Raw genomic sequence first — 27820 nt, 5'->3', positions numbered from 1 at the left:
GCCACCGTGTTAATCCATCTACCTCTTATGTTTGCTTTGGTAAACGATGCAAGGTTTCGTAGCTCTGGTGGGGTTTGGTGCAAATTTGTTAAATTCCACAACCCCCCCTATGCTCCACTTGTCACCACTATACCGGATCGATTAGGATTTTAATAACTGGGATCTGAAAATGTATCGGTTTTGACAGTTTTGCATGCGGTTTCCGGTTTTAATCGAATTTTTTTTAGGTTTTTCGGTTTTGGATGATTTTTTCTACGGTTTTGCGGTTTCTAATGAGCCTCAATGCCCCCCTCTTTAAGTGTTTCCTTACTCGGAACTGGTTAGATCAAATGACCACCACAAACCGTATAATATTAAGCCAAGCTTTAATAATTATTCGATCTAGAAGAAATACATTTATAATTCGCAATTAGAACAAACGGAAATCAAGTCTTTATCTTGTAACTAAATTAAAAAACTTCAATATAAACTAACTTCTGTGGCGGGTCGTTACAACAATCTCACTTTACGGGTTAGCAGATTATCCAGGTAAGCGGATTTAGAGACAGAAAAACGATAACAAAATAACTTCTTTCTCACTTCGATTCTCCTGAAAAACTGACTTAAAACATAATAATCTAACGCTTTTAAATCAATCTATTGAATTAATGTCAATCACGATTCTTGTCATCGAATAAATCTGTCAACACGAGGCAACGCCTATTTATTAAACGAAACATTAAGTAAGGCGTTGAACTAGAGCAACTTGAGTTTAACCAGGCGGGATGGGAATGAAAAATAGCAGCGGGATACGGGATTAGATACCCTCGAAAATACTCCCACTGCGCCTGTATCTTGCTTTCCTTGCGTTTGCGTTGGACTTGTGAGCATTTGCATCGCACGTGTGAACCAGGCATTAATACGGCGCCGCTCAATACAGGTCTGACTATAATTATTGCGTAGACAGTAAAGCTGTTGTAATTTTTAATTGGTTTAACTAAACGTGGTTTAATATTACTGTCTGAGATGGTAATTTTGAGCTCGGTTGAGAAATAGCGATAGATGAAAAAAAAAAAAACAGAAACCTGAAGGTACATTTATCCTAATTTGTCAAAAGTTTCCATAGGGGTGCTTCTAAGTTGAAAAATGTTTATTTTTGTTTAGGTTAGGTATTTTATAAACTGGTGGCGTATGCTCCCAGCTCATGGTTAAAAAATTTGAAAAGAACTATTGGGGTACTTTCGTTCGTCCATATTTCATGATTGAAAAACACCTCCGTTGTCGGATCTTAAGATCCCTAATTGAAACGGCAAGTGATCGGCTCCGACGTTCTCCTCGTAACTGAAGCTGCTCCACATACAAAAGAGAAGTGACAGTGAAGAAGGAATGGGATTAGGAACCTAACGTCCCAAAACCCTCCTAATCAGTCGAGACAACACAGTAAGTGAACATTCATTTATCTAACTAATCGGATTATCATTTGTCCGCTCTAAAAATTATTTGGAAGAAAAAATTGATCATGACATCGTGTTTTTTAGTCCTAGTATGTCTTTCATTTAGTAAGAATGTGGTGAGACGAGAAGAAATCGTTTTCATATGACTAGTAAAGTCGATAACACACAATCTTCCTTTGCCCTAAGAAAGGTACTATGATTTTACAATTGCGTGAGGCGCAACGGAAGTTTGGCGATCACATTTTGACGTTGAAATCGTGTTGTTGTCACGGGCAACTGGCCCCGTTTCGAGTGGCAACGTGTCGTTTGACTTCTTTTGGCGGGCTTTCGTGTTTGACGGTTGGTGACGCTCGGCTCTTGAGATTTGGTAACCATTCGAAAAGAGGAAGGTTGCCAGTGACAACACCGTTATTTTACGGTCAAACCTTGTAACCAGACTTTGCCATGAACCAATGACTCGTCGTGAGGTCATGTGAAAACGATCCACAAGTCGGCTTTTTAATCTCTTTTGATAAGCTATCTTTACGTTTCCTTCTTCATTGGCCTCAACACACAGCCAAAGCTCACGGGCAGATGTTTTGATTCTCGCATCTGTGATAACAAGTTTCATGAGGCAAGCTCAATTAATCCACAAAGAACGGAATATTACCATCGGCTGGCAAATTATCTAAGCATGAATGATGCTTTGGTTTATTACACGGCTTGAAGGTGCCAGCTTTGTATTCCCCCCAACCACTTCCCAGTCCTTGTTTTATCCAGGACTGAGCATGTTTCAAAATTTCTCTTCCATAACGACCCCTCACATACAAAGCAGGATTGCATGCCGTGTTAATCCAGTTACCTCTTATATTCGCTTTGGTGAACGATGCAAAGTTTCGTAGCTCTGGCGGAAGATGCAGCCAATTTGTCGTGTTCCACATCCCCCAAACTTCGATGTAAAAGCCACGGAAACCCATGTACGTGAAACCATTAACTAATTTTCCCATTTTCTCGTTAAATATTGGCGGTTTATACCCGTAGACGGAGATACCTTTATTCCGAAAATATTGTTTTGTCTCATCTTTGCTAAATATTTCTATTTGTGTTGACATCATGATGAGATCTCCGTCGGCATCATACGGTAAAAGACCATCGAACTTAACACCACCAAGAATAGAACCAGAATCGAGTTCAAATGAAATATTTCTTTCATCACAGAACTTCTGAAGGACTGTCAAGAGATGTGCGTACTCTTCCAGGCAACAAATTGGGAGTAATTCGTGAGTTGCCTTGCACGAGACGCCAATATCGTCACAAGAGAATGAAAATTTGATCCTCTGGGGCAAAAATACGCGATTAATCCCCCACTTTTTTGCCAAAGGTGTCCAGACATCTTTTTTAGTGCTCTTGGTATACGAAAAGTAATCCAAAGTGAAGTACATAGCGTCAGGGCATGTCATCACTTGGTGGCCATCCTTTCTAATGCGCAAGAACCAGTCTTCAAACACTACTTCGTTTGGAAGACTTTCGTCCAGCTTAAACAAGTCTGTTTTAGTCAGAAAAGGTCCTTGCAGAAAATCACAAAACATGCATGCATTTTGTGAGTGAAAGTAGCCTTCTTGATATTCTAGAACGTAGTTTAGTAGTTTGGTTTGCACACATCCTGCTTTCCAGTGACCAGAAATATTCCGAAATGCTCCCCCGGCAACTTTTACATTTGGTATCTGACTGACCACACGAATTTGTCTTTCTATTTGAGTGAACCATGAGAAGTGAACCACATCACGTGCGACCAGCACATAAGGTGTGGAGGCTTTAGCTTTAAGCATGTTCCACACTTTTGCTGCATTTGTATCATCGACTTTAACCACGTCAATGTTTTCGTACTCTTTGGCCATTTCTATGATATCGTCACTGCGCGTTGCTACGTAAACTTGAACTATTGGATAGGTATCATTGATACCCTTTATTACATTACGAATGTGTTTCTCATCTTCTTTTGGATATGCGACAGTGTTTATTAAAACACTTATGACGGAGCTAAGTGGTTTGACATTGATACAGTTAGTAAGGACCCAACCTGTAGAATAAAATGGGTAACCAAATTTGCTGCCTTTGTATTCTTCCGGACACACATTCAAACTGTTATTTTTCATGCCATTATTTGGAGTTGGTGGTTCTGATTTGCCGTCAAGGCGTTTGGCAAGGTCTCCAACCTTGTTAACAAAATCCGGTGAGGGTATACTTTTATGATCTAAGAGGTATTTTAGTTGGGAGTGGATTTCGTGAAGTTCCTTTCCAAAAGATTCCCTGAGCCAGGTTGATTCAGTTGTCTTTACATCTGCCTTAGTATCTTCACGTACCTTGGTTGCATCATTTCTCTCCTTTGTTGTATTCTCTCTTTCCTTGATTATGTTTCTACAGTCACATGTCTCAGTTTTCTCCTGGTCTGTCACCGCTTTAAATGGAGGTTGTAAATATCTGAAGATTTAACACGTTTCTGTTCCATAAATTATCTTCTAGTCGTGGTATAGTGGAAATAACGAGGTGTGGGCATTTGAGCATTACTATCATAAAAAAATTCTCAGTAGGAATTTGGCTGAAACACTTGGACTAGAACTTGGCTGCCACGAATTATTCAAATGATTTGGTTCTTACAGATAATAATTCCTCATAGACTATAATCGTTGACGACGAGAGCATCGAGAGGAGGAACTCTCTTCACGAGCAGTTCTTGATCCCCGTGAGGAATTTTTTGACAATATTATTGAAGCATTCACTATGCTTTGAAGCTAAAAGTAACTATTTTGATGCACGCAGAAAGAATATTTTCTCGTTGATACCATGTTGTATGCATCAGGAACTTATTGGAACAACTACTATCCTTTGAAACTCAAAGTAATTATTTTGATGCATGAGGAAAGAACATTTTCCCGTTCATACCATGTTGTCTGCATCAGGAATATCTTTAAATACTGTTTCACCACAACTACATTTTTTCCTTAAATTTGGTATAAGTGGATCATAACTGAGGCCACGGCTTCTACTTTGCAATCAAGGATTTCTATATCGAACATACCTGGACCTTGGTGGAGTAAATACACGAAGCGAAAGGAGTACAAAGAAAAAAACGATTGTTGCAATGGACCAAGGAAGGTACCTCCAAGTTACTGTGGACACCATGAATATTTTGAAAGCTGTAGAAGTAACAACAGATAGATATGTTAAAAATGTGGAGATGTTGGTAACAGTATAATGTACTCTAGTGGGATCTCGTTTTGCTAAACTCCACTTTATCTATAGCCTGTTCCAGCCTCTCAGGCAGTGGAGATAAGTGAATTGGTAGACGGACAGTAAATGGCCTTCGCGAAATAAGAGGAAGATCGAAGTCAAATGCAATACAAGAGAGTCCTTTCCTCGAATTGCTAAATGAAAGAATATGAAGGCAATGGAAGCTGTGTGGCCAAGTAGTTGCGGTGCTGGACTCGTAATCTGGTGGTCCTGGGTTCAAGTCGTTCACTCTGTTACTCGTTGGAATTGTTCTCGGTCTCTCAGGGCTCAAACCCCTTGGCTAAAATTTGTATATAACCGACTGGTTTGCTTCCGGCCAGTTTCAAAGCTATGTTCACATACAATATTTCAATACACCCAATGTTTATTTAGTTTATATTGGCCCTGAAAAGCCCCATCGGGGGAGTGGTCAATTAATGTTATTGCCCCCTAAGCCAGAATCCGGAGAGGCTCTCTTTAGGCCTCCAGGTATGGGGAGAAATGAGAAATGACGCATGATCGATAAGCGAAAAAAGCCTCGATTTGTTTTGAATGCAGCTCGCAATGCATCAACAAAATGCCCGCAAAGGATCAACGAATCGCGAAGTCAACTGGTACTGAAACTGACAGAGGAAGTGATGGTTCAGTTCTTCTCAGCAAACACCATTGTGCGGAAGCATATAAACCCATATCCATTGTTTAGTTGAAAAAGTGGGTCGTGGTTGAAAGAAAAATATTGGTTTTCAGATGAATTTGTATCAGCAACAGCGTTATTACGTTGGTTGACAAGCGGCCTAAAAACCGTCTGCAATTAATTTTAATCGTTCACAAAAAATACCTAGAAAGTAAAAACGTGAGGTATTTGGTTACAGTTAAACTGAACGATGGAACTTTCATTCATTTAATATCTGAATTTTCTCAAATAATTTGTTCGTAGTGAAAGAGCGTGCGAAGTTTTAATTTCAGTTCTACAACAAATATACTCTCTCGGTGAGTCTTTCCAAGTCCGTTCAATTTGGACAATTGTACCGTAAATTTCACAACAGAAACTGAAGGAATTTATTGAGAAAAGGCTGCATTAAATCCCCTTGAGTCTCGTTGAAGTGTGCCATTCGAATTTAGTTTTGGTGGAAGAAAGATTTACACACGCCATTGCAGCAAACAAACGAGCAAACTCTCACAACTTAAAAATAAAAAAATTTGAATTTACTCACAATTACTGTCCTCGCCGTTTACTTAATGAACAGAGGTAAATCTTCGTACATGAATGGATCGTCGATGAGAGTGAATAATACTTTCCGTTAGATCAGTGACTGTTTTTGAAGAAAACATTGTCGTGACAGTCCTTGTCAATCAAGTTCTATTGTTTTTCAAATCTTCTTGCACTTTTTTTTACTTACGCGCTCTCTAATTGACAGGTGTCAGATTGTGACAGATACTTGTAAAAATAATGTTTCAAAGTTTGTTAAGAAGCCTTTTAAATCACCTTTATTGTTACGCAAATGAAAATGTTTCGGTGTGGAATCTCTCTTTAATTTGCATCACCTCTATTTTAACTACCATTTTCTCGCTCAAAAAACTGTTCAGTTTATGGAAGATCTTGCCGTATTTACAGCCCCAAATCAATCGGGTTCTTTCGGAAAGAATTTCGTCAAGTTTGAAAAAAAAAATAAATATAAATAAACCTCGGTCTGGAAAATGCTGGCCTCGGCCTACGGCCTCAGGCAGTATTTTCCAGACCTCGGTCACAGCTTTTCACCATACGGACCTCCCATCCGGCAAATAACATATATTTCTTGACTGAACAAGATTAAAAGCCTGAAAATAATGAAGAAAAAATTGGCCTCCACAGGATACTTTGATTTCAGTTTGAGCTTCCCAGTCATTCAGTTCTGACTTATCGTTTCAGTTTCGATCGATGTTTAGAAAAATCTTGAACGAAATGCAAAGGCGCACACAGAATGCAATGTTGTGGCGTGACCTGTCTGTACCTTTATTCAATGAAACATGGGCCTCCGTTTGAAACGACTGTTTGTTTCATACCAGAAACTGAAATAATTAACTCTCGATTTTCATGCGTTATAGGTGATTCGGACTTAATCTTCATCAACTATCTCGCGATAGACTGAGATGAAATCTCGAGCGCGTGATCGATTTGTTTATTACCCCAAGGCTTCTCTATTTGTTTTATAATAAAGAATCCGTTCATGGTTCTGCAGGTTCAAGAGGCTCCGAGGTCTGCTGATCCACAGTTTGACAACACGCAGACGGACTCTTGATCAACAATCTGATTTTATGTCCGAAGTTCTATCGCCCGAAAATTGATGAGGGTGAGGCCCGGATAAACTATCACGCTTAGAAATCGAGAGCGAACAATTTAAGTATTTTGTTGTAAATCTACTGGTCGCTCAAAACAAGTCTGGCTCATTTTGTTTTGTTTTGTTTTTTAAACCACACAGTGCTAGGCTTCTCGCGTCATTCATTATCCATTACGAAATAGACAGGCGGTAGCGAAGTCAGTCATATCGAAGTATTTCTTGGGTAAACGTGAGTGAATTTATGCTAATGTCGAATGGATAGAATAATAAATGAAAGCGGTCAAGTACACCTTCTCGCAGCGTGGGTGGAGGAGAGAATTTCGCTCTCGCTCGATTGAGGTCCCACTTAACAAAATTTTGCGCGACAAATTCTTCCTTTCTTGTATCTTTGCTACGGTTCAAGATTTTTCCAAAGAATTACGCTAAAATTGTACAAGAAAGAAACTAAATTAATTATGACACGTGTCAAAGCCGTTTTCGTTTCTTTTTTTTTTTTTCGAATCATCACACGAAATATCGATGAAACAACGGTTGATAAATCAAACACAGCTAAACTTATTCCAAAGGCATTTTATACTTCATATTTCCATGAATTGCGGATAAAGCTGTTGATGAGACCTGATGGGTCCTTGTACATCACATGGTTCGTTATCATTATGTTCCCAGATTTCAAGTCTTCAATAAAACTGTAAAACTTTGCTCCTAATCCTCCCAGACATATAGAATTAAACCTTTATCCCACGATGTCGACAAAATCCTATCAAAATGTTCAAAATTTCGTTTTTTCCCTCTTTAATTAGAGAGAGAATCTAAGTTTAATTTGCCGAAAAAAAAAATACAAACGCGAGATACGGCTGTAAGAATGTTTTAAGGAAACCTTTATCAAAGAACGAAAGGTTTTATAACCGAAGAGGCCTTCAACAGTGCGTTGACGTTTTCCACGTTCTTTCGTCTGGGATTTTGTTTATGTCGCGTCTTGAGTTCCAACACACAACAAAGTTGGGCCCAGTTTATACGATGGTGACATGCGTTGTTCGTGTTTCGGAACGACCAAATATACTTGTAATAAATGTTAAATTTTTTAAGAAGAAGAAGATTAGCAAGGATGGGTCGCTCGTAAAATCGTCGCCTTTAAGATGGTTTGCATTCTTCTTCTTCTTCCTCTTCCAGCATTTCGAGCAGAAAAAGGCTCTTGCTTGCAGATTGCTGCCGGAATCCATGGCTTCCGCCATGTCTACAATTGTATGCCAAATCAATCACCCAATAATAGTTTTCTTCGATTAATTAATTTCGGTCTCGTAAAGTTCGGCGTTTGCATCAATTCAGCCAGGATTAACTAACTTAGGTCGGCCTATCGTTGAATTCGATTCGGCGCGGCTGAAGTACGGCCTCTAAACCGGGCCTAAGAAGACAAATTACATGTACTTTTCCATGCTTTCTAGTAGCACGCGTAAGACGATTGTTCCGCAATGCACCTCATTTTATTGACAGTAACCTTAATCTAGCTGAAAATGGTCTTCTCCTCTTGACAGTATCAGGAGTGGGTTCTGGCGGTGGTAGTACATCGCGGAAAGAAGCAAAGATTTCTTTGTTTCCGCACTCCACTGTAACGAGTTCTAGAAAAGGATCCACCACTCTGACCGCGGCCGGTTTTCTGATGCCCTCGATGCTGATGAAAACTTCGTCGCCTGGCAGCAACTTGTTTAAATTCACGCTGGGTCTCCAACGCTTTCTGGGGCGAACGTCAATCATTGTACAGGGGCGAAGACAGTCGGCGCTGAGAACTGTGTCAAACTGTCGGCTCCAACCATCGAAGGTAACCTTGTACCTGTCGCTTTTTTGACTTAAGATGGTGCATATATACCATCGACCTTCATTGTATGCCAAATCAATCACCGAATAATAATTTTCTTCGATTAATTAATTTCGGTCTCGTAAAGTTCGGCGTTTGCATCAATTCAGCCAGGATTAACTAACTTAGGTCGGCCTATCGTTGAATTCGATTCGGCGCGGCTGAAGTACGGCCTCTAAACCGGGACTAAGAAGACAAATTACATGTACTTTTCCATGCTTTCTAGTAGCACGCGTAAGACGATTGTTCCGCAATGCACCTCATTTTATTGACAGTAACCTTAATCTAGCCGAAGACAGGCGCTGAGAACTGTGTCAAACTGTCGGCTCCAACCATCGAAGGTAACCTTGTACCTGTCGCCTTTTTGACTTAAGATGGTGCATATATACCATCGACCTTCATGAAGACCTTCGTATTTTTTTTCTGATTTCATAAGCCATAGTTTCGTCGTCGTGTACACGCGATTAAAGAGGGCATAGGGTAAAATATGGACTGGACCATTTTTTGGACTATTTTTTGGACCATTTTTTGGACCATTTTATAGGGGGGGAAGCATACCATTAGTACTCAGGGAGGGGTGGGATGCAGTCTACTAGTACTGAGGGAGGGGTGGGAGGCAGAGTGTTATTACTCAGGGAGGGGTGAGAGAAGGACTATTTCTAGGCAGTGAGGGGTGAGAGGTGGATGTAAGAGTAAACACTACTTGTTAATGGAGCTTTTACTCGATCGTACAAATTATCTTCATCGGTTTTTCGACTGACTTTTTGAATGTTCTTCATTTTTGTCGTCCTGCGAAAGCGAAACTGCCACGTGAACACTGGACTTTGATTTCTATTGAAAATATCGCGTTTAAGATCCTCTACTGTTGAGTTATGCCTGTGCCTTTTGAGTCGACATGTGTACCATCAGTTGCTTCACGTTTCCTTTCGTGTATACAGTATGTAATTACTAAATTTATCGATCTTCCTTTTGTCATTCATCTTATCAGACGAGATCACGAAATTTCCGGTCCTTAGCCCTTAACTTAGCAGCATATAGAATTCACGTATTCACAAACAAAGGAGTTAATCACCAACACCGGAAATAGCGACCAGGCATTCCTCGCGATGTTTGTTTTCCAATTTGCTCGGGCCGCTGCCAATCACTTCATGTGTAAAAATCTACGTAACCTGCCAAGTGGAAGTACGTTGGCTACTGTTGCTTGCCGATATTTTCCGTCGGCAAAACGGAGAAGTCAGTAAATGTGACCGATTCTGCCCGGAAAATTTTATTGTCTGGAGCTTGGATATGTCAGGAGAATTTCATTGACAGCTGGATTAATTACACCCCATGTTGTGAAACCATTATGAAGACGTCGCGCTTTCCTTCGCTTTTTTTGTCACATACAAAAAAGGAAACGTGAGGCAACTGAAAGATGATTCATGCTAACCCGTCGGTATCACTTAGCACTGACACAAGTCGACCTGAGAGGCACACGTTTAACTCAATAGTGGAGGATCGAAAACAGGAATGGAATTGGTGATATTTTCAATGACAATTATAGTCCAGTGTTTAAATGGCAGTTTCGCATTCGCATGACAAAAGATTAAAGAAACGTTACGGCCCAGCGCAAAATTTTGACATACAAATAATCAGTCGAAAAGCCGCTCAAAATAATTTGTGATTCAATGAACACTCCATAAGTCAGTAGCAGTTACCAGTATATCAACTTCCCACCCCTCCCTGCGCAGTAGTACTTCTTTCTCCACTAGTAGTAACAGTCTGCCTACCATCCCTCCCTGAGAACTGAGAGACTGCATCCCACCCATCCCTAAGAAGTAATGTTTTGCCTCCCCCCCCCCACAAAAAAAATAGTCCATATTTTACCCTACGCCCCTAGGCAGAGGGTAAAATATGGACTGGACCATTTTTTGGACCATTTTATTACCTTTTCTTTTGGACCATTTTTTTTGGGGCGGGAGGCTGACCATTAGCACTTAAGGGTCGGTGGGATGCAGTCTATCATCATTCAGGGAGGGATGGTAGGAAGACTGTTGTTACTGAGGGAGGGGTGGAGGACGAACTATCAGTACGCAGAGAGGGGTGGGAGGTTTATGTATGAGTAACTACTACTAATTATGGAGTGTTCATTGAATCATACAAATTGTTTTGAGCGGTTTTTCTACCGATTATTACTATGTCAAAATTTTTGTGCTGGGTCGTAGCGTTTATTTCATTCTTGTCATGCGAATGCGGAACTGGCACTTAAACACTGGACTATAATTGTTATTGAAAATATCGCCATCTTCCACTGTTAAGTCATGCGTGTGCCTGTTTGGTCGACTTGTGCCAGTGCTAAGTGATACTCGTGAATCATCTTTCAGTTGCCTCACGTTTCCCTTTTTGTATGTGACTATGGGCCTATCCGCACTAGCGACAAAATTGTTAATATAGACAAATTTTCTGTCATTACCAACACTTTACAGGTGCGAATGGTTTGTCGTGACTCGACAATTTTTTGAGGCGGACAAATTTTTCAAGCGCACCGCCGACAAAATTCGTCCCGGCAAAAGCTTGGGAAAATCTACTAAATAAATAAAACCGTGATAAACTTGTCTATCATATGTCGTAAACACTACCATTGGTGAATTTGACAACTTTTTGACAGCTTCAACATTTTTAGTGCGAATGCAACAGAGGAAACAAAAATTTGTCATGACAAAATTTGTCCTTTGATTTTGGCGGGACATTTCTAAATTTGTCGACTAAAGTGGATATATAGACCCAAAAAAAGCGAAGCAAAAGCGCAATGTCTTTATAAATGGTTTCACAACATGAGGTGTAATCCAGCTGTCAATGAAACTCTCCTGACATATCCAAGCTACAGACAATAAAATTTCCCAAATAGAACAGTACTTCTTCGTTTTGCCGACGGAAAATATCGGTAAGCAACAGTAGTCACTGTACTTCCACTTAGCGGGTTACGTAGGTTTTTACACAAGAAGTGATTGGCAGCGGCCCGGGCAAATTGGAAAACAAACGTACGGGAGTCGCGAGGAATGCCTGGTCGCTATTTCCGGTGTGGGTGATTAACTCCTTTGTTTGCGAAACAGATAAAATCGATATTTGCGCTTTCCCATCTTTCCCATATTACAAATTAAGCAGTGCTTTTGCTCGATACGAGAATATGGATTCCTCTTCAAAATCGTTTGCTGATTAGTTGTTATAGTAAAGGTATAGACGTAAAAATTGCAAGAGCGCTCGTGAATTCTCTATGCTGCTAAGTTAAGGGCTAAGGACCGGAAATTTCGTGATCTCGTCTGATAAGATGAATGACAAAAGGAAGATCGATAAATTTAGTAATTACATACTGTATACACGAAGGGAAACGTGAAGCAACTGATGGTACACATGTCGACTCGAAAGGCACAGGCATAACTCAACAGTAGAGAATCTTAAACGCGATATTTTCAATAGAAATCAAAGTCCAGTATTCACGTGGCAGTTTCGCTTTCGCAGGACGACAAAAATGAAGAACATTCAAAAAGTCAGTCGAAAAACCGATGAAGATAATTTGTACGATCGAGTAAAAGCTCCATTAACAAGTAGTGTTTACTCTTACATCCACCTCTCACCCCTCACTGCCTAGCAATAGTCCTTCTCTCACCCCTCCCTGAGTAATAACACTCTGTCTCCCACCCCTCCCTCAGTACTAGTAGACTGCATCCCACCCCTCCCTGAGTACTAATGGTATGCTTCTCCCCTATAAAATGGTCCAAAAAATGGTCCAAAAAATGGTCCAAAAAATGGTCCAAAAAATGGTCCAGTCCATATTTTACCCTATGCCGATTAATGAGCGAGATAAATGAACGAACCAAGATTTCTACTTGTTTATCTGTCGCTATGGCTACCAAACAACGATTGTAAAGGATCCCGGAACGAGGTTGCTCATTGGCTTGTTTTGGTCACGTGTGCAAACGAAGTGTTGTTATGGTAAAGCTGAGTTGGAGACTACCGACGTGTTATCTGAAACTGACGGCAATAACGGGCTAAAAAGGAAGGTAAAATTTCCGCACAGCCCCATACTACATTATACGTTCAGTTCTTGGATAGAGTGACGAAAACAATACATTACCATTGGGAAACAGATTTGTTTTACGATAGTATAGGGCATTATTGTTTTTTTAGAGGGCACGGTAACGAATCTTGCAATCTGATTGGTTCTTTACCCGGTCAGTATTTTCCTATCTCTACCCACGGGCCACGGTAACGCTTTCGTGTGTCGCCGAGTACATCCCAACTTTCGTTGTCATTTTTCATAAATATACCTCGTTTTCCGGCTGGGCAGTATTTTTAAGCAAACACGTCGGTCACTACCTCAAGCCGATAAATAACTTATGAATCCTCTATCTTCTCTCTATCAAATCACTTTGGTTGACAGAAAAATATTGGTTTCAGAATGAATTTGTATAAACAATAGTGTCATTACGTTGGTTGACAAAAACCGTCTGCAGTTAATTTTAATCGTTGTGTGAGAGATTATTCAGCGTTAATTGATTTCCGGTTGATTTTTTGCGATAAGTGACAGATGATTGAACAATAGGATCATATTATATATTTAAAATGAGAGAGACCAGAGCGAAAGACAGAGAACGGTGAGAGAGAGCGGGAGATTAAGTTGATTTTATAAAATAAAACGTGAAGTTTCGGAACATAGCAGATTCTTTAGTCTCATTTCCGACACAGTGGCACCTCCGACGGGACGCGCGAAGCATGGAGGAACTAACCAAAGAAGCAGAGGCTAAATTGCAGATGTTGCTGTACACTAATGGAAAAACACGTGGCATTGTGGAAAAGGGAAACATAGGAGCGGTTGCGCGACATCGCGACAACCTACAAGCATTAGTAAAAGAAGTAGACGCGCTTAAACTAAAGGTCGAGCAGGCCATGTTCAAGGCCGGGAAAAGTGCAGAAGACGTTGGAAGTTGGAGCAGTAGCATTGAAGAACCGATCGCCGAAGCTGACGAAGAAGTTTCGCGACTAGAAAAATGGCTCGTGGAGACGAATGGAGAGATCGAACATCGAAAGCACAAGGACGAAGAAGAAAGGAAAGCCCGTGCTCGTGAAGAGGAGCTTAAATTCGAAAGAGAGCAAATGGAGATGAAGCTAGAATTCGAACGCCAACTGGAAGAGACCAAGGCAAAACAGCAACCTGTTGAGAAGGTTAATCAGACTGAACAAAGGACAACAAAGCTACCGAAACTACAGATCACAAAGTTTAATGGGACGTATGAAGCATGGCTGCCGTTCTGGAACAAATTTCAAGCTGAAATTGATAAAGCAAACCTTGCGTCTGTGACCAAGTTTGCATACCTAAAAGAGCTGGTAGATCCAAAGGTTCGAGCGGAGATAGACGGACTGCCTTTCACAACAGAGGGCTACGAAAGGGCAAAGAATATCCTCATCGGCGAATATGGAAAAACGAGCGAGATCGTGAATGCGTACGTCCAGAACATCGCGAATTTGCCTGTCATTACAGGAACACAACCTGCGCCTATCCACGAATTTTACAAGAAGCTCGTGTACAATGTGCAATCTTTGGAGACACTGGGCAAATTGAAAGACGTCACTGGAAATGTAAGGAGTGTGCTCGACAAACTAAAGGGTGTAAAAGCAGATCTAGTGAGAGGACAAGTGGACTGGCAGGACTGGGACTTCCCACAGTTGATAAAAGCTTTGAAAAGTTGGAAGGAAATCAACCCCATTGGGAACGGCGCGGATAATGCGGGGAAGCAAGGTGCTAAATTCCGCGATCGCGAGAAAACATTTCACGCAAACGAAACTACGCCAACACAAAGAGGGTGCGTCTACTGTGACGCAACTGACCACAGAGCTGTGAATTGCGACAAGTTTGTGACAGTTGGAGACCGCAGGAAACAATTAGGACTGAAACAGCTTTGTTTTAACTGCACAGGAAGTCGACACCGTGCTTCTGAGTGCAAATGCCGTTCTGGCTGCCAGATCTGCAGTCGAAGACATCATACGTCGATCTGTGACAAACATACATCGCGAGACCAGCTGATGACCACAACGAGCGCAGAAAGGAAAGGAGTGGTGTATCCTATGGTAACAGTTGACGTGAACGGTGTTAAATGCCGAGCATTGTTGGATACAGGAGCCGGAAGTTCCTACGCTTCATCAACGCTTCTGAACTGTTTACATTTGCGCCCTATCCGTCAACAATTCAAGCGCATTGAAATGATGTTTGGTACTTCAAACAAAGCGATAGACATCTATGGCCTACAAATTCGAAGCGTTGATGGTAAATTCACCTTGGAAGCCGAAATAAACAAAGTCGACCGCAAAGAGTTGTTGACATTGGAAAACCCAAAATGCGCAGAAATCGTGGCTCAGTTTTCTCATTTGAAGGGCGTAACCACAAATGATAACGACGAGAAAGCGATGTTGCCTGTTCATCTGATCCTTGGAACAAACGAGTACGCTAAGATCAAAACAGGGGCAAGACCAAGAGTTGGGCGCTCGGGAGAACCAGTAGCAGAATACACGAAGTTCGGCTGGACGATCTTGTCACCTGGGACAGAGTTGGATCTCAGCAACATGTTGTTAACGCAGACCTCCGCAATTGATTACGAAGAATTGTGCAAGTTAGACGTCTTGGGGTTGAAGGACAATCCAAGTGGAGACCAGGAAACCGTTTACGAAGAATTCAAAGAGCAACTAACTAGGAGTTCAGAAGGCTGGTACGAGACGAACTTGCCCTGGAAAGGAAATCACCCCCCCCTACCAAACAATCACACTGGAAGTTTAAAACGTCTCAAAAATCTCGTGCGGAAGTTAGAGATACAAGGCGAGCTGGAGAGGTACAACGACATTATCCAGACTCAACTGAGCCAAGGGATCGTAGAACACGCTGACGAGGTGGTCAAGGACGGAAAAGAGTTCTACATTCCTCATAAAGCGGTCGTGCGCGAGAATGCAGAATCTACAAAGATACGCATTGTTTATGATGCTTCTGCAAGAGCTAATGTAAGTGTCCCCTCACTCAACGAGTGCCTCGAAATCGGCCCTCCACTACAGAACCAGCTTTGGAACGTGCTGGTACGAAATAGGTTCTATCCCGTGGCAATAGCTGGCGACTTAAAACAAGCATTTTTGCAAATTCGCGTCCGAAGAGAAGACCGAGTTGCCTTACGCTTTCATTGGATAAAGGATCTGGCAAGCAAACAAGTAGATACCTTGCGATTCACTCGAGTACTTTTTGGCTTGGCACCGTCTCCATTCCTCTTGGCCGCAGTTATCAAAGAACATCTACAGCGATACAAAATGGTGAACCCGGAATTAGTAGAGGAGATAGAGCGCAGTATGTACGTGGATGATTTAATCAGTGGTGGGGAGACAACAGAACGAGCGTTAGAAATCAAGATGACAGCCACGACCATCTTTGGTGAGGCGACTTTCAAGCTGCACAAGTGGCATTCCAACGATCGGGAACTAGAAGTTGAAACTGCGACTGTAGATGAAGAAAGTCAGAGTTACGCCAAACAACAACTGGGAACCAGAAAGGGCGAATCAAAACTGCTAGGAGTCCCCTGGGACAAAGAAAAGGACGAAATTCAAGTCAGCTTCCCGATTTCAACCGCTGAGCCGACAAAAAGAGGTATTCTTGGAAAAGTCGCAAAAATCTACGATCCACTCGGTCTGGCTTCACCTGTGACCCTCTCTGGAAAAATGCTCTACAGAGATGCCTGCGACACGAAGATCGCATGGGATAGGCCCTTACCAAGTGACTTACAAGCCAAAACAGAAGGAAAGGCCTATCTTGCATTGTACGCGTGCAGTCTTACCCGAGGATTATTCCTGGAAGTACTACCAAACCTGGCAACCAGTGAATTCCTAAGAAGTCTAAAACGGCTCATCGCGCGCCGTGGGCGTCCGAAGAAGATATATTCCGACAATGGCAAAACCTTTGTTGGCGCCGAGAAGTGGCTCAAACAAGTTATGCGTGACGAGAAGACACAAGATTACTTAGCACATGAGAACATCAAGTGGCAATTCAACCTCAGCCGCGCCGCTTGGTGGGGAGGACAGTTCGAGCGCCTCATCGCACTGGTAAAAACAGCTTTAAACAAGACTATCGGATGCGGAATGTTGACCTGGACAGAGCTGTGTGAAGTGGTACTGGATGTGGAGATTGCTTTGAATAATCGCCCTTTATGTTACGTCGAAGACGACATACAGTTACCCGTGCTTACCCCTAACTCACTGCTATTTCTTCGATCAAACCAGCTACCAGAACTGGAACCACACCATCTAAGAGAATTTGATCTGCGTAGAAGAGCTAAATATTTGCGAAGGTGCAAGCAGGCTTTGTGGACCAGGTGGACTACCGAATATTTACGAGGGTTGAGAGAACGACACCGGATGAAACACAAGGGTCAAACCACGCCCTTGGCCAAAGGAGAGGTAGTCATCATCAAGGACGAGGAACGAAATCGCAATAAATGGAAAATTGGAATCGTGGAAGATCTGATTCCGGGACGAGACGGAATCGTTCGAGCTGCCAAACTTCGAGCGGGGAAAGGAACACTTGAACGGGCGGTACAACACCTTTACCCACTGGAGCTGTCCTGCGATCGGGAGAATGTACAGGCTCCTCTGCAGCTCAACCCCTTAGCCCCGACATTCAGGCCCAGGAGGGATGCAGCGGTAGCCGCTCGTTATCGCATTCAAGATGCTAACATTGATGCCGATTAGAGATATTTAGGAACACTGAACTGATATACTGGACTAACTTTCTGTTTCGTTCATTGAATTTCAAATTTTATCGAGCGCGCCATTCTAGTGTTTTTCTCCGTTGAGAAAAACAGGGGAGTGTGTGAGAGATTATTCAGCGTTAATTGATTTCCGGTTGATTTTTTGCGATAAGTGACAGATGATTGAACAATAGGATCATATTATATATTTAAAATGAGAGAGACCAGAGCGAAAGACAGAGAACGGTGAGAGAGAGCGGGAGATTAAGTTGATTTTATAAAATAAAACGTGAAGTTTCGGAACATAGCAGATTCTTTAGTCTCATTTCCGACAGTTCACAAAAAGTACCCAGAAAGTTGAAACGTGAGGTATTTGGTTACAGTTAAACTGAACGATGGAACTTTCATTCATTTAATATCTGAATTTTCTCGAGCAATTTGTTCATAGAGAAAGAGCGAGCGAAGTTTTAATTTAAGTTCTTCAACAAATATACGCTTCTGGTGAGTCTTTCCAATTCCGTTCAATTTGGACATTTGTACCTTAAATTGCACAACAGAAATTGAAGGAATTTTTTGAGAAAAGGCCGCATTAAATTCCCTTGTGTCTCGTTGGAGTGTGCCGTTCGAATTTAGTTTTTGTGAAGGAAAGATCAGAGTTAAACACGCCATTATAGCAAACAAACGAGCAAACTCTCACAACTTCTAAATAAAAAAATTGAATTTACTCACAATTACTTTCCTCGCCGTTTACTTAATGAACTGAGGTAAATCTTCGTACATGAATGAATGGTCGATGAGAGTGAATAATACTTTCCGTTAGATCATTAACTGATTTTGAAGAAAACATTGTCGTGACAGTCCTTGCAAAACTAGTTCTGTTTGTTTTCAAATGTTCCTACGCTTTTTACTGGGATACCTGTGGTAGCCCAGTCATAAAATGCCTTTGTTTTTTTGTCGTCTTTTTTTTTTTTTGTTTTTTTTTTGTTTTTTTCCTCCGCCACAAAATGGAAAAATTGCGCAATAGTACCCAGAGGTCACTGGGCCCTCAACACCATGACAACTAACTGTGATCCAATGAGGTGTTCACATGCTGATCACGCGTGCTATCTTGATGATGATTGACGTTGCCATGCACGAACAGGGCCGGGTCACATAACGATCACGAGATTTTAAATAATAAGATCTTTTGACAGGGAGCCCACGTCACAAAGTGTGGTTTTCAGTGAGGCCCTGCATAAATCTAACGTAAGGATAACAGAAAATATAAATATGGTTATCAAGAATAGGATAAAAGGGTATAATCAATAGAAGAGACTACATGTTTTTAACAAGACGTCTAAAAACTGAAAAATCGGAAATGTTCCTAATGCCGTCTGGGAGAGCGTTCCAGTCATCTACTGCATGACAAACAAACCGATGCTGACCCCATGTACGCTTTGATTGTGGTTTACAAATGTTGTTATTAAAACGAGTGTTATAATCATGTATATCTTTAAAATGATTAAAATTAAAATTCCAATCAATTAGTCCATTCAAGGACTTAAAAACCAAAAATAGACGATGTGATCTTCGCCTTTTTTCCAATGTATCCCAACCAAGTAGATCAAGAGCTTCTGTTGCTGATGAATGCTTTGGCATATCTAAAATTAATTTAGCTGCTTTATTCTGGAGTAATTGGATCTTGTTCATCAGAGTGGTGTTGGATTTATCCCCCCAAGTCACATCTGCATAATCAAGGATTGGCAGCACCATGGCTTTTACAAAGAGTTCCCTTGTATTTCTTGGCAGAAGATGTTTTATTCTCTGTAAAACGCCAAGCCTCTGAGACACTTTGGTCTTAATGTAATCCACATGATCAGTCCAAGACAGATTCTCATTGATAATTACGCCCAGATACTTGAACGAATTGACTCTGTCTAACTCCTTCTCCTTGATTATTAATGTGAATTCTTCTAAGGTGTTAAGTTTCCTTGGACCGCCAATGAGCATGAATTTAGACTTCGAGATATTTAGTGTAAGTTTATGCTCGTAGAGCCACTGAGCTAGCCTGTCTAGATCCTGATTCAACATGGTCTGTAGGTCACGGGCTGATTGAGAAGAGCAGTAGATAGCAGTGTCATCAGCGAATAAGGTGACCGTAGTGTTCCGAAGGACCTTGGGTAGATCGTTGATGTAAATGGAAATAGTAATGGACCGAGAATAGATCCCTGAGGAACACCAACGGAAACCTTCCGCGCAGGAGAAGAGGCTTGACCAATCACAGTCTTCTGGTAACGAGAGGATAGGTAGGAATGGAACCACTCCAGATTCTTGCTGCGTAATCCTAGAGATTTGAGCTTCCCGAGTAAAATGACATGGTCAACGGTGTCGAAGGCCTTCTTCAGATCAATAAAAACTACACCATTTACTAAACCTTTATCCATATTACTTAGCACTTCATCGGTAAACTGCGTTAGAGCTAAAGCGGTAGATCTTGCACGTCTAAAGCCAAACTGGTTCACAGCAAGCAGATTGTTGGAGTCAAGGTAGCCGTAAAGTTGAGAATGAACAGCTCTCTCAATTACTTTACTGACCGTGGGCAGGACAGAAATGGGACGATAGTTATCTTTATCGGACTTATCACCTTCTTTGAAAAGAGCAGTCACTTTCGCACATTTCCAAGATGATGGGAATTGACCCTTCTCAAAAGAGAGGTTTATGATAGTACCCAGAGGTCACTGGGCCCTCAACACCATGACAACTAACTGTGATCCAATGAGGTGTTCACATGCTGATCACGCGTGCTATCTTGATGATGATTGACGTTGCCATGCACGAACAGGGCCGGGTCACATGACGATCACGAGATTTTTGCCCATAAAACTATTTTGTCAGTCGTTTTGTATTTCAATGTAATTGGATTACGATCATCTGGAGCATTATGGGGCAAACGCTCAAAATACTTATAGACGCATACACAAGTCGTATTGTTCGCGGCCAATCCACACAAAAAGATGTTATTGAGCGGTAATTTTGGATCGGACAGAATCGCAAACGCTTGAAAGCCATGAAAGCATTGAATGCCTTGTATGTCTTGTATGCCAAGTATGCCTATGTATTAGTTGAAAACGTAAACTCGTTGTAAAAAGCAAAATCTGAAATCTGAAACCAAACTGCATATACTCTATGCAATCTATTGAACAACACTACTACCGTGAGACTGAAGAACAAAATTCAAATGGATGCAAACTGCTAGTGAAGAAAGACGCCATGTTGGATTCACTTGATGCCAGGGAACGTAGCTACGATAACAGTGCGAATGGTATTAATTTCACGATCAGAAAGGTGAATCTTATGTTTGTTTTCATTGTAGTTGTATGGATGTTCTTTTTTAATAAATACATGATCCAAAATCCCGTGTTTTTTGTGTATAATGTTATTATGTCAACTGAAGTATTGTTTACGCAATTGTCTTGTCACAGGCAACCCAAGGTCACGTTTCGAGAAAGAGCCAACGATTAATTCACGAACGCGTCACGCGTTGTGTGACTCAGAGTAAGTTATTCTAGGAACCGTTGAAAATTTGAACACGTTATAAGGAATAGTATAGGGAACGATATATGGTCGATTTACAACGATAAATATTTCGAAATATGAAGATTTTTCTCGAAAAATCAATAAAACTTACTCATACCCTGTGTATCCGTTGTAGTTTCTGGCGATTGTTGCCGTTTTAAGCTTGCTTTACCATCACTATTATTCACGTCATCTACTTTTATTACATTGGTAAAATCTGTACAGACATCACACCAACCAACTCGCGCGCAAAGTAAGAAGACTATGTTGAAGGCTTGAAATTATATTACGATCGATTTTCATCAAGAAATGGGCCAGGAATTTTCCACAATAGTGCAAATAATGGTGAAGGCTGATCGCGGAAAAGCGATTGCGTGACGCTCGGTAAGCTGTAAGATGACATGTTATTATATACCAGACGTAAAAACTCTTCATATTCTCAGTCTGCATTTTTTACCCACTCTGCAGTCTATATTTTGTATCCGGTCTGCAGTCTGCTGTCTACATTTTGTACTAAAAGGTATCCGTGGCACAAATACAGTTTATTTTTGGTTACATTTATTCGCACAACACACATAATCTACCACGAAATACCTGTGTGTGAGGTAATTCGACATTTTCATTCTTCCCCGCGTTAATAATCTTCTTTCCTTTTGTAAGAATGTAGACCACTTACAATGTTTCAAGTAATCCACCCACCCTAGAAAAAATAACTCTTGCATGCATAGCATGCCTATGTTTTGAGACAGGTGTATGCCCTTGACCAGACTTGAGCTCACTATTTCAGTATACTAGTCCGACACGCGTAGTAAAAATAATGTTTCAAAGTTTGTTTGGAAGCCTTTTAAATCACCTTTATCGTTACGGAAATGAAAATGTTTCGCTCTCTTAAATTTGCATCACCTCTATTTTAACTACCATTTACCCACTCAAAAATTGTTCAGTTTATGGAAGATCTTGCCGTATTTACGTCCATAAATCATTCGGGTTCTTTCGGAAAGAATTTCGTCAAGTTTAAAAACAATAAATATGTTATTTACCGGCCTACGGCCTCGGGCAGTATTTTCAAGACTGAGGTCACAGTTTTTCACCATACGGACCTCCCAGCCGGCAAATAACATATATGTACGGAAATTTTACTAAAAAGGAATATTTCTGTAATGTTTTGCTTTCTTGGCGAAATTGATGGTCGAACCTCGTAAATCTGCCGCATTTGAGTCTTAACACAAATTGAAAACCCAGCATTTGAAAGGTAATTTAATTTTACATCTGACCGATTTTTAAACGATGTAACCTAATCAAGATAACGCCACTAATTACGTCTATTCTTCTTCGATGAAAAGCGCTACGTATCAGTTGTCTGCACAAGAAACAATACTTGCGAACACTGCGTACACGGAGAAATTACATGATTGACAGTTGGATTGACAGGCGTGCGTGAAGTTACGCATTCTCTCTTTCTCTTTTCTAGCTTATTTGCATTTTACCGTGCGACGTTTTTCAATGGGCGCGATTCTGTAATGCACATCGACACAAACGTTCGTTTCACCTCGCGCAAAAGTTGTAGCAACACAATCAAAGAATTCGGCGTGATATGAGATCTTCGCCGCACCTAAATGTGGAGGGATGTTGTTTACCAGATACGCCGGAAACTTACGTGTGTCTGTGGAAACGTAGGACGATAGTTTCAAAGAGCAAACGGAACGCAAGAGAGAATTGAGGATAGTAATAAAACGGCAAGTAAAAGTTGCCGTATGAAAAACACACCACACTGATTCACGGGAAACAAAAATTACTGAAGTGCAAGCGTCTTCGTTGCACGAAAGGAAGTTTGGGTTGCCACGTACGGTGTTACAGCGCCAAAGTCGGAGATGTGAATTTGATCACGGTTAGCTCGAGTAAGGGCTCTTTGGCCACGAGATCGAGTTACTCAGCAAAGCGTTTCACAACTTCGATATCGATCGCACCTACTGTAGCTTGAAGGACCTTGGATGGCTGGCCAGACCCAAAAAGAAAACTTTAATCGGTTGATGAAAATAGCTTCCTAAGAAGGGCCGAAACTATGTGTGTTTTTGACATAAGCCTGAATCATCTGGTAGTTTATCATAATTTTCCATTACCCATTTGGGCTGGTTTACACATTCAAGTTATTATTACAACACTTACGTTTCAAACCGGATGTGCTCGTGAAGAAAGAGAAGACTCCGAAGAAGCCGTCGCTTAAAGTTAAACAATGTAAAGTATAAACTCTGGCTGTCAGTGAAATTCCTCTTCCACGAATTGAAACGCAGAAGTTTTATCGACGAAGCTGCGCCATGTGTCAACAGGAAGGAAGAAAAAAAAAATTTCTGCTTATATCCCATAATGCACCACTCCTTGCACCATTCTCACCAATATTTTAATTTATTTCTTCACAGGCAGGCCCCTTTCTTCTCTTAACGGCCTCCGGCCAAAAGTAATTTCGTAAAAAGACGCTTCAAACGGCCCATGAAGGCTGAAAAATATCACAAATACGTCGATTACAATTTCTTTTAACTTAATTGAGATATTCAGACCAAGATGTAATTTAGATATGCAATTTTCAGAGCTTTATTATATGAATAAACATAAACATATATAGACCTGTTGGGGTTCCATGTTCCGGTACGAGTCAGCACTAGGGTGACAAACCCTCACGTCAAAGAATGCCGCACGTTGGCACTCCCAGAACCCACGAGCATGAATGTCTAGCCTCGCGTCAGATCCTATTTTGGATCCTCTACTCAGCTGTTCACCTGAAATATCTTGGAGGCTCGATCTCGACATCGCTACATACAGAACTTAAGAGTTCGGCCTCTATGTCTCTCAGGTCGTTGTGTCGCTGAGTAATAAACCTTCCCTGTTTACGTATCATTGCATGGTCTACCGTAAAGGTACCCCCGCATACACAAGTGGAGGGGAGATCATCAATCGGCCAGTCGTAGCGCAGTTTAATAGCGTCACGGAACTCTCTCTCATTCAGGGTGAATCCTAGTTCTTGCTGTAATTTTCTGGCAATCGCAAAAATCGTGACTTCGAAATTCTGCTCTCGTTGGACTAATAATGTTCAATTAGAGTATGATAAAAACAAAGGGATATTTTCATTCGTTCATATTCCATGCTTGCTGGAAACTCCGTTTTCTCGCCACTTTTAATTTTGGATTATGCACCACTTCTGAAATTTTAGGCGCAAAGGGTCTTGAGAAAAGTGATCTTGACCCCCTGGGTTGAGTAAGCCCCCAGGGTACCCATTCAAACTGAAACTGCGTATTTCAATTCACGGAAAGTGTTAGAGATCAACGAAAAGCCATATATCAGAGCAGTAAAAACGTTGAATATTCTCAATTATGATCATGATAAACGTACTTCTTTTAAGTATGTGGTATCTTGTTGATTCTGTGGTTCAGAGCAGTCAATTTTAGCTCCACTGAATAATTATGCAATACAGTCAGACGAGAATAGCCATCGAGGATGTCAATCAAAATTAAGGAAAATAATTTAAGCTTATGTATGTTCCCCATGTTAGAAATTTCCTATAAATGGTCGCACCGTTTGTGAAGTTATTCTGTGGTTATCGGTATCTGTGACTGTGGCATAGAGAAACTTTGCGTTGTGCTACACCGCATACCTTCATGTGCACCAAACCGCGCCCGCGATTATTTTCGCCATGGCGGCGAAAGAGATAAAAAATACCCTGAAAAATGCCCGAGAGTGTATCAAGAACAAAGACTATAAAGAAGCTTTCAAGCACTGCAAGGTACTGTTTACAATAATTCATTACTTCGTGTCCAATTAATTTTTACAATTTGTTGTCAAAAGTTACCACAAAATTTACGGTAAAATTTTCTGGTGACAGGCACGCGTCGATCAGTATATTTACGTTCTTAATGTGTGGGATAACAAATTCTGATTATGCCTCTCTTGTTCTCGAATTTGAATTTATTACACTCTCAGTTCTTATTTGTTCTTACTGCAGCATAGTGAGAGAAGCGTTATTGCATTAAGTACATTTACTTCAAACTGACTTTTTTTACAGGTCGTTTTGAAGGCTGACAAAACCAATTACAACGCCTTAGTCTTCTTTGGAAAATGTGCATCAGAACTGGGCCAGCTCGACCAGGCCCACGCGGCTTACCAAAAGGCAATTGAATCTGATGATACACAGCCCCTTGCTTGGCAGGTAGAATATTTTTTTGTCCTTTTTAAAAGAATCATTTCCTTGTAGGAAGATCTTGGTTTATCAGACATAGTTTGATGCTACACTGGTTTGCAGATTTAATGAATGTAACCGAAGAAGTTACAATTCATAGACCCAACGTTTCGACACTCCTGTCTAGTGCCTTCATCAGGGGTGATCTAAACGCTGCAACAAGAGGTCCTTTTATATGATCACTAATTAGCGGCCTTTTTTTCTGACGAGGTGTAAATAAGCATCAGGAAGCAGACCGCCATCGTCACGATTTAAAGGAGCGTGGGCAGAGTTAATGTGCCAAGCCTCCAAACAAAGGCGCTGGTGGTAACGCCGATTAGTGGTGATAATTTTAGAATTATCCCACCCAATTGTATGGTTGGTTAGGCAAGTATGCTCCGATAAAGCTGAATTTTCCTTTTTGCAAAGAAAAACCGCTTTTTGGTGCCCTTTTAACCGTGTACCAAACTGGCGTTTGGTCTGTCCGATGTATTCGTTGTCACAGTCATTGCAAGGAATAGAATAAATGGCGTCGGTTCGTTGTTCTTTCGTGACAGGATCCTTAGGTTTGGCGAAAATATGCCCCAAAGTCTGAAAAGGTTTTTGAGCAACTTTAACATTGTGGCTATTCAAAATTCTCTTGATGGGTTCAGTAACACCCTGTATGTAAGGAATAACAGCAAAACCAGTCGCTGGTTCCCTTTCATCAAGAGCGTTACTATTTGTAACTGGTTTTTGGCCGTTACGGAGAAAAGTTTTTGTATAGCCATTTGCCTTTAGGACATTGGAAACATATTTCCTCTCCTCAGCCTAACCTTACTTGCCTAACCAACCATACAATTGGGTGGGATAATTCTAAAATTATCACCACTAATTGGCGTTACCACCAGCACCTTTGTTTGGAGGCTTGGCACATTAACTCTGCCCACGCTCCTTTAAATCGTGACGATGGCGGTCTGCTTCCTGACACTTATTTACACCTCGTCAGAAAAAAAGGCCGCTAATTAGTGATCATATAAAAGGACCTCTTGTTGCAGTGTTTAGATCACCCCTGATGAAGGCACTAGACAGGAGTGTCAAAACGTTGGGTCTATGAATTGTAACTTCTTCGGTTACATTCATTAAATCTGCAAGCCAGTGTAGCATCAAACTATGTCTGATTGTCCACCTGGTTGCCGTGTGAACTTTAATATATCTTGGTTTCTGTTGATCAGGTACGATTCACACTATTGGGACTGTTAGTGTTTCTGAAGGAAACGTCAACTGCCATTTGTACCAAAACTGAAACACAGAGATTTTTCTTGGTGATGCACTGTTGCAAGCTTTCCTCTGATATGAAATTTGCTGTGATTTTGTTAGGAGCAGTGTGCAGAGAATGTCAGCAACCATCTGCCGCAGCCTTACACTTTTAACATGATCTTGTTCTGTACTGGATTAACTTAATGCTTTACACCCTAACATCAGTTTGTATATTCTTCATACAGATCTCCATACATTTTCTAAGGTGCTGGAAAGGAGAATTTGTTTAACAATCAAGAAGTCCTTCAGTTTATTATTATTTCCTTTATTCTCATGACCCAAAGTTAATGTGTGATTTAAAGGTGATATTGGAAGGAGACATTACATATAGATGCTAATCACTCTTAGGGGTCAAAAGGTAAAAGATAATATTAATGAGAAGTAAAAGTTTTTATGTCTGTTTTATATTTTTCATGTCAGGGTCTTGCTGTCCTTTGTGAGAAAGAAGAGAATCCACAGTATAAAGCTGAACTTCCTGGTGTCTATGAGAAATTGTTGCTGGTGTATGAGAGGTGACAGAAGTGATGTGCATACTTTAAGCTCTTATGCTAAAACTAAGACTGCCAATAATGAACCTGTTATGTAAACCAACTAAAAACAGTATTCATTTAAATTCATTTGTGGTAAAATGATTGATTCATCTCTGAATCAGATTGATCATGAAACTGAATGAAAGAAGTACCTTGTTATCAAACTTACTCACATATGATTATAATTTAATTAACCCAACATGTACTCTTAACAATTTTCTCTCTGTTCACAGTGAAAATACAAAATGGTTGGAAATTGCAAGCAAACTGGCTGAAGTTTACAAGAAAAACGATGAACTTCTGAAGGTATGACCCATGTGAATAACTGATCATTGGTTGTATTCTAGTCCAGCAGGTAATTTAGTGTTAACAACTGAGTTGAAAACATAAATTGGTTATTGTAAAGGGTAAAAAAGCTGATGTTTCAAGTGTTAGCCCTTTGTCAGAGCCATTGATGAAGGGCTAATGCTCGAAACGTCAGCTTTTTTACCCTTTAGGTGGCCAATTTATGTTTTTAACTCAGTTGTTAACACTAAATTACCTGCTGTACACTCCCACCAATGTAGCACCACAGTTTCTTTAGAAACTTAACTCCTTTATGTATTCAGCCTGATTTGTTTGTTT

General features: G+C 40.9%; 3 protein-coding genes across 6 annotated transcripts in view; 2 read left to right on the top strand and 1 right to left on the bottom strand.

Annotated features, from left to right (window-relative positions):
• Nucleotides 1-340: 340 nt before the first annotated feature.
• LOC131779324 (uncharacterized) lies at nt 341-23441 on the bottom strand. The gene is made up of 3 exons (XM_066165593.1): nt 23327-23441; nt 4492-4609; nt 341-3893 (listed from the first exon to the last, which is right to left on the bottom strand). Exons 2-3 carry the CDS (start codon nt 4593-4595, stop codon nt 2057-2059), a joined length of 1941 nt encoding a protein of 646 aa, XP_066021690.1. The 5' UTR covers nt 4596-4609; nt 23327-23441; the 3' UTR covers nt 341-2056.
• On the top strand, nt 13376-17899 carry LOC131782842 (uncharacterized). The gene has a single exon (XM_066166091.1). It carries the CDS (start codon nt 13605-13607, stop codon nt 17604-17606), a length of 4002 nt encoding a protein of 1333 aa, XP_066022188.1. The 5' UTR covers nt 13376-13604; the 3' UTR covers nt 17607-17899.
• A 1401-nt stretch (nt 23442-24842) lies between the features above and the next one.
• LOC131775992 (superkiller complex protein 3-like) overlaps nt 24843-27820 on the top strand; it is a 7343-nt gene continuing 4365 nt past the window's right edge. For 2 of the 4 annotated variants that reach the window (XR_010717228.1, XM_066165596.1), the window contains exons 1-4: nt 24843-24935; nt 25215-25358; nt 27087-27178; nt 27430-27502. Coding sequence is in view for 1 of the 4 variants with exons in the window: in XM_066165596.1 (XP_066021693.1) it covers nt 24846-24935; nt 25215-25358; nt 27087-27178; nt 27430-27502 (399 nt within the window). In the remaining 3 variants the exon portion in view is untranslated. Of the gene's footprint in view, nt 24936-25214; nt 25359-27086; nt 27179-27429; nt 27503-27820 lie in introns of those variants that run through there. The other 2 variants (XM_066165594.1, XM_066165595.1) reach the window with 1 other exon arrangement.

The sequence above is a fragment of the Pocillopora verrucosa genome, chromosome 4, assembly GCF_036669915.1.
Source record: "Pocillopora verrucosa isolate sample1 chromosome 4, ASM3666991v2, whole genome shotgun sequence".
NCBI lineage: Eukaryota > Metazoa > Cnidaria > Anthozoa > Scleractinia > Pocilloporidae > Pocillopora > Pocillopora verrucosa.
The sequence above is the reverse complement of the archived record's forward strand: the minus strand, read 5'-3'. Positions and strand labels throughout refer to the sequence as shown.

Excerpts from the sequence above, each read along its gene's own strand:
- LOC131779324 (XM_066165593.1), bottom strand. The coding sequence starts at position 4,595 with ATGGTGTCCACAGTAACTTGGAGGTACCTTCCTTGGTCCATTGCAACA. Across the intron at positions 3,894-4,491 it reads TTTACTCCACCAAGGTCCAG|ATATTTACAACCTCCATTTA; the intron begins GTATGTTCGATA and ends TTAAATCTTCAG.
- LOC131782842 (XM_066166091.1), top strand. The coding sequence starts at position 13,605 with ATGGAGGAACTAACCAAAGAAGCAGAGGCTAAATTGCAGATGTTGCTG.